General features: G+C 15.9%; 4 protein-coding genes across 4 annotated transcripts; 2 read left to right on the forward strand and 2 right to left on the reverse strand.

Annotated features, from left to right (window-relative positions):
* Positions 1 to 905: 905 nt before the first annotated feature.
* PGAL8A_00096400 (conserved Plasmodium protein, unknown function) lies at positions 906 to 1,974 on the forward strand (the record flags this gene model as incomplete). Its single annotated transcript, XM_028672244.1, has 5 exons — positions 906 to 920; positions 1,118 to 1,206; positions 1,491 to 1,630; positions 1,726 to 1,823; positions 1,927 to 1,974. The coding sequence occupies 5 exons, from the start codon at positions 906 to 908 to the stop codon at positions 1,972 to 1,974; spliced, it is 390 nt and encodes a 129-aa protein (XP_028526080.1).
* A 168-nt stretch (positions 1,975 to 2,142) lies between these two features.
* Positions 2,143 to 2,758, reverse strand: PGAL8A_00096500 (conserved Plasmodium protein, unknown function; the record flags this gene model as incomplete). The annotated part of the gene is made up of 2 exons (XM_028672255.1): positions 2,143 to 2,418; positions 2,657 to 2,758. 2 exons carry the CDS (start codon positions 2,756 to 2,758, stop codon positions 2,143 to 2,145), a joined length of 378 nt encoding a protein of 125 aa, XP_028526081.1.
* Positions 2,759 to 3,379: 621 nt separating this feature from the next.
* PGAL8A_00096600 (conserved Plasmodium protein, unknown function) lies at positions 3,380 to 4,024 on the forward strand (the record flags this gene model as incomplete). Its single annotated transcript, XM_028672266.1, has 1 exon — positions 3,380 to 4,024. One exon carries the CDS (start codon positions 3,380 to 3,382, stop codon positions 4,022 to 4,024), a length of 645 nt encoding a protein of 214 aa, XP_028526082.1.
* Positions 4,025 to 4,686: 662 nt separating this feature from the next.
* Positions 4,687 to 6,447, reverse strand: ALP3 (actin-like protein, putative; the record flags this gene model as incomplete). Its single annotated transcript, XM_028672277.1, has 2 exons — positions 4,687 to 6,137; positions 6,384 to 6,447. The coding sequence occupies 2 exons, from the start codon at positions 6,445 to 6,447 to the stop codon at positions 4,687 to 4,689; spliced, it is 1,515 nt and encodes a 504-aa protein (XP_028526083.1).
* Positions 6,448 to 6,599: the final 152 nt, after the last annotated feature.

A 6,599-nucleotide genomic window follows, 5' to 3' on the forward strand; every position in this document is an offset into this window, starting at 1 on the left:
AAAAAAAAAAAAAAAAAAAAGAAAAAAAGAAAAAAAGAAAAAAAGAAAACTAAAAAGACTAAAAAAACAATTAAATATAGTAAAAAAAAAAAAAAAAAAATGATTCTTGTTCACTATAATATAAATGCAATTACTAAAAATATAATTTAAAAATGAAAAAAAAAAAAACTCTTATTTTTTTTTTTTTTATAACATTTTAATAAGACATGATAATATTACTAAATATATAAAGAAGAATAAGGATAAAAAGATATACCAAAAAAAAATAAAAGGAAAAAATTATGATATATTTTTATGTTCAATAATTTCATACAATTCAAGTTCAATAAAGAATTTTTTAAGAATTTAAACTTTACAAAAAAGTTTTAAAATGTATACAAAGACTTTTTGTAGAAATATTTATAAAATGCTATTCTTAATTTTTTAATATATGCTTTCATTTAATTATGAACAAACGAAGAAAATGTAATAAAAAAAAGGAAAATAAATAAAATAATAAAAAAAAAAAAAATAATAAAGATATTAAAAAATGCAAATATGAAAACATATGCACAATTGTTAAATAGAAAAAGTAGAAAAATTAAATGCATTTCAAAAAAAAAAAAAAAAAAAAAAGTGAAATTATATTACAGAATAAGGAATATGAAAAAATTTGTTTAAAGAAAAAAAAAAAAAATTTATATTTTAATACAGTATTAAAAAAATTAAATATATTTTAAAAATATACAATTACATATATATATATGTATACACACACATATAAATATATATCAGTTTATTAATAATGTACATCCAAATTTTTTGTAGGTTATTAAGTATATTAACAAGCTCAAAATATATATATATACATTTACAAAATATTTTTTTTAAAGCTTTTTATATTTTTTATAATATTTATATTTAACATGGATGATTTACAAGTAATGCTTTTATTTTTATTTTTAAGAAAGTATTAATTGTACTTGTATTAATGAGAAAATATAAAAACAAAAACAAAAAAATAGATTAAAATTCTCTATATAATTGAACAGGAAATTTTACAAGGACATCTATTTTTACTGTTTTTCATGCATATAACTAAATTAAAATATATATATATATAAATTGTATATTATAGAAATCAAGAATTATTGATTTATTTAATTTGAAAAAAGAAAAAGATTTTATTGACAAAAAAGATCTAATAATAATACTAAAATCTTTAGGGTATTTTAAAAAAAATATAATTTTATTTAATTACTTTAATATATTTGAACTATTTAAAAGAATATATATACATGTAGCACATGCACTGTACATATATTTTTTTGTTGTAATTAAAATTTTATTTTGGTAGATTTTTACTTTATAAAAATATATATAAGTTGTGTATTAATTTTCACAACAAAAAAAAAAAATATATATATATATATATATAAATGATTTAAATTAATATTTTTAATTCAATATTTTTTATTAAATTTCTCTTTTTTAATGATGATATTTCACAGATTTAAAATATATAATGAAATTTTTGAAGATAAAAATTACTACAATTTTGATGAATTAAATGATTATGTTGTTAAATTTCAAAGCAACTATTATGCAAAGAAAAAAATTGAAAAATGCATTAATTTTTTGAATCCCCATAGTATCTTTTTTTCTTTTCTTTTTTTTTTTTAAATTCTTTTCTTTATTTTTATTTTTCATTAATTTTTATTATTATTATTTCTTTTTTTTAAATAGATAATGTTATAAAAAAAAGTGTTTTAAAAACTATATTATGCGAAAATGGAAATAAATTTAGTGAAATAGAATTTAAACAATTTTTAATTGATGTTCCGGTAATATATTTTTATTTTTAATAAATTTATTATAAAAAAATATAAAAAAAAAATTATAAAAAAAAATATAAAAAAAAATTTGTTTTAAAAAAAAAAAATTTAGGTTGATAAAGATGGGAATATAAACCATTCTGACTTAGTTGAAATGTGAAATAAAAATTAATTAAAAATAAAAACATTTATATTAAATATAATATTATAATATTATAATTTTATCTTGTTTACACAAATTTTTTAGTTTCTCAAATTATGTTAACTAGAAGAAAAGGAAAAATACAAAAGGAAAAATACTATATCTTATAATGATACTAATTACTTTTTATTGTGAACTTAAAAATTTTTCATTATGATTAAGAATATCAATCAGCAACTTAAAAGTATCTGTTATTTCTTTTTTATCCTTATTTTTTAAATAATGTGATAACTTATCAACATTATGATTTTGTTTATTAGAATAAAAATAAAACAATTTCAATAAATTACTAGTGTCAATATCCACTAAATTGTATAATAAATTTACTTTATCTTTATCAATTTTATTCATATTTACATTTAAATAATTATTTATTATCGTATCTAATTCAAGCATGCCAACCTAAAAAAAAAAAATATAAATTTTTTTTTTTTAAAAAAATCCATTAAATAATAAACAATATCATTAAAACGATATTGTATCAATAATGCATACATATATATAATTCACTACACATCTAAAAAAGTTCTTCATGAATTGATATATATATTTAAATTTATTCTTCATTATGTGTTCATAAATTTTCTTTTTTAGATATAAAAATACTTTTTTCAAATTATAATATTTTTATAAAACTAACACTTTTAAATCTGTATCTTATCTTTTTTTTTAAAATATTTAAATCCTCTGAATTCACATTTTTGGTAGATAATTTTCTTAAAAAAATAGTAACATGATTCATTTTTTTTAATTTTTAATTTTAAAATACCTTAAAAACTAGAACATTAAAAATGATAAGTATTATTTAATTTAGCTTATTTTTTATTTATTTATTCATATATGAATTTTTTTTTTTTTTTTTTTTTTTTTTTTTATATATTTTACGTTATTTTCATGTAAAAATATTTGAAAAAAATTAATTATTTTTTTGGAAAGAATTCAAAAAAAAAAAAAAAAAAAAAAAATTTACATTTTTCTACTTAAAAGATTTTTAATTAATTTTATAAAAAGTAAAATAAAAAAAAATATATTAAGTAATCTAATTATGAATTTTATATTATGCAAATTTTTAAATTAGACTAATTTCATAACTACGTTTATTACATAAAAAAAAAAAAAAAAAAGTTGTAATGATGACTAAAAATTAAAAAAAGAAAAAATAAACAAATTTTAATAGAAATGATTAAGATAAATGAAAAGAAAAATGATTATGGAAAATATAAAAATAATTTAAAATAGAAAATTAAAAAATTTAATAATAGAAAGAAAAATTTAGTATAATTATCTAGCTTCTATAACATATATATTTTCCTTTTAAAGCTTTTAAATAATTTAAAAAAGAGAAATATATTTGTTTCAAAAAATGGGTAAAGGCGCTGTTCATCCAAATGGTTCAAATTTTTGCAGATCTTTAAAATATAATATTGTTGATAAAATGAGAATGTTAGTTGAAACTAATTTATATGAAAGGCCAAGATGGTTAGAATGGTCAGAGAGATCACCACCTATGGAAATTTATAATATTAGTTTAAAATCAAAATTCAACAATAATAAATATATTGATTTGGTAAAATTTTTATTAAAAAAATATCCTCATTTAAGATTTCAAGATTGTTTTGTTGAAGGTAATAATAATATAAAGGGGTATGATTTTTTTAGAAATGATCATATAGTTACACAAATGGCTACTCATCAACTGTATTATATGAATAGAGGATATGGAAAAAAAGAGGCTTTAGAAAAAGTTGAAAAAATTTTTTATAATAGAAGAATGGAGCTCGAAAAACAACAAAAAATAAATATGTGTTTAGCGATTGATGAAAAAATAAAACCTTTATATACTAATGGATACTCCTATTTATATGATAAAATGGCTGAAAATGAAAAAGCTCATTTAAATATTATACTAAAAAAATTAAAAAATATGACCGAAAAGCTAAAAAAAGAAAAAAAAACAAATGATAATAATCTAAACCTTGAAAAAAATGAAACCTCTAAAAATTTATAGAAAGATAACATTAGCTAAAATTTCCAGATAAACTATAAAATGAAAAAAAATGTATTCATTGTAATAGACAAATAATAGATGATAATATAAATAAAAAAAAAAAGTCCTATTTTAAATCAAAATAAAAGAGGGTATTATTTGAAATAAATAAAAGAAAAATATGTTTAGGATGTTTAAAAAAGATATTATTTGAATCATAAAAAAAAGTTAAAATTTAACATAAAAATATATTAAATTTTGGTATATTTATTATTTATATATATAAATTTGCTATTATTACTATGTTGTTTTTTTCTTTTTTTTAATATTATTGAGGTAAAAAAAAAAAAAAAAAAAAAAAAAAATATGCATTACATTAAAAAATCAAACAAAAAAAAAATAAAATAATAAAATAATGAATTATAAAAAAAAAAAGGATAAAAAATATTTGTATATACATATATATATTTTGTGTGTGTATTTTTTACTAATGAATAATTTAAATACAATCTAATAATCAATCAACAAAAAGAGAAAATATAATTTTTTTTTTTTTTGTCTTCTGGATAATATAAAGAAATAATATTACTAATTAAATATGTTTATATTTAATTTTATAAACTAAAAAATATTAAACATTTATTATTAAAAAAATAAAATGAAATAAATTAAAAAGTATATAATCATTGTTTAAAAGTCATATAAACATCTTCATTGAGATGATCATACAAAACATTATTGTTAATATGTTCTTCTGTATATTCAGGTAAGTTTTCTAAATTAGAATAAATTGATGCTCCAATAAACTGGCGTAAATTAGGAGATATTTTTGGAAAAAGAAAGTTCACTTTATTTTCAAAATTTCCTGCTAATTTATTTTTTTCTTTTAACACTTGAAAAACAACTTCAGCGATCTTTGAAATAATTCCTTTTATGTTACTACATCCGCCAACCAATAATATATTATGAAAAACAGAAGTCTCCATGATATTTAATTTTTCTAATATATTAGAGAATAAAGAATACAAATTCTGGTCATAATTTTTATGGAATAATATCTCACAAGCTTTCCATCTAGTTTCCGGCTCAATTATTATTTCATATTTTTTATATTGAAATAAAATATACTTATTACTAAAAAAATTATTTTTATCGTTTTTTAAATAAAAATATTTTATTTTTATATTTTCTATATCATTATCAGACAAACTATCAATAACATTTATAATTTCTTCTTGTGTATATAAATTCCAATAGTAATTCAAAAAATCATCTGATTCATCCTTCATTTCTTCTTTTATATATTTACTATCATTTTTTAAATCATTATTATTGAATACATCTTTATTGCTATTACATTCATCATTAATAATGTTATCAATTTTTTTATGTAAATTTTCATTTTTAAAAGTATCTCTTTTTATATATTGCTCTTTTAATAATCTTTTAATTTCTTTATTTATATAAAAACCACCATTATTTATATAAGTGCAATAATGATACAAAGGTAATCCATTCATTACAGGTAATAAGCGGCAATTTAAATAACCTAAATCAACAACCAAACAAGTATTGCAATTACATAAATATAAAGGAGATATTAAATCATTAATATATGAAATAGATGAATTTTCTGAATTTACGATTAAACTTTTACAAAGAGCATATTTAATTATAGTAGGAATAAACATATTCAAAACAACTATAACCTTTTTTGTTTTTATGTTTGTTTTAATTAAATTATGAAATATTTTAAAAAGATATTCTTCAAAAAATATATTCCATAAATTAAGATCTTGGCTATATTTATATTCATAATGATAAATTAAGTTTTTTTCTTTTTTTTTTGTTTCTTTTTTTATTTTTTTCTCTTCATCTCTATCATCATCATTAATTTCATTTTTCTTTTTTGATTTTTCTTTTTCTTTTTTATCATTCAGTTGTAAAAGTTTTTCGTCATTATTTTTATCATTCTCTTTTTTTTTTGTTTTTGAAAAAACTTCTATTATTTCATAAATTTCATTATCTTCATTAGAATTATGAAACTTTTCATTGTATACAAAAATATCGGGTGTATTTATAACTGATAAAGGCTTATGTAAACCAGAAAATCCAACATAAGTATATTTCCTACCTGCAAAAAATAAATTTAAGTATAACAAATAATAAACATATATTAAATATATATATATATATATAATTACATATAATGTAAAAAAGATATTTTTAATAATAAAATTAAAAATTATTGTTTCAAAACAAAAAAAAAAAATATTTTAAGAGAATAAATATAAAACTCTTCTCTTGAAAAAAAAAAAAAAAAAAAAAGTATAATTATAATGATATAAATATATATATTTGTTATATTATTTTCTTTAACCTATTTGTAATATTATATGTTTATAATCATTTTCATTATCATTTTTTTTTAATTTTTTTTCCATTTTTCTTTTTTTAAATTTATTATCTCAAATATGTTGAAATCAGAATATATCTATTATCTTATTTGATTAATTCTCTTTTTTCGTTTTATTAGAATTCTATAACTTAAATTAATTCTTCAATTTTTAAATTATTACATTTTTATGAAATACAT

Source organism: Plasmodium gallinaceum (genome assembly GCF_900005855.1).
Source record: "Plasmodium gallinaceum strain 8A genome assembly, contig: PGAL8A_v1_62, whole genome shotgun sequence".
Taxonomy (NCBI): Eukaryota; Apicomplexa; class Aconoidasida; order Haemosporida; family Plasmodiidae; genus Plasmodium; species Plasmodium gallinaceum.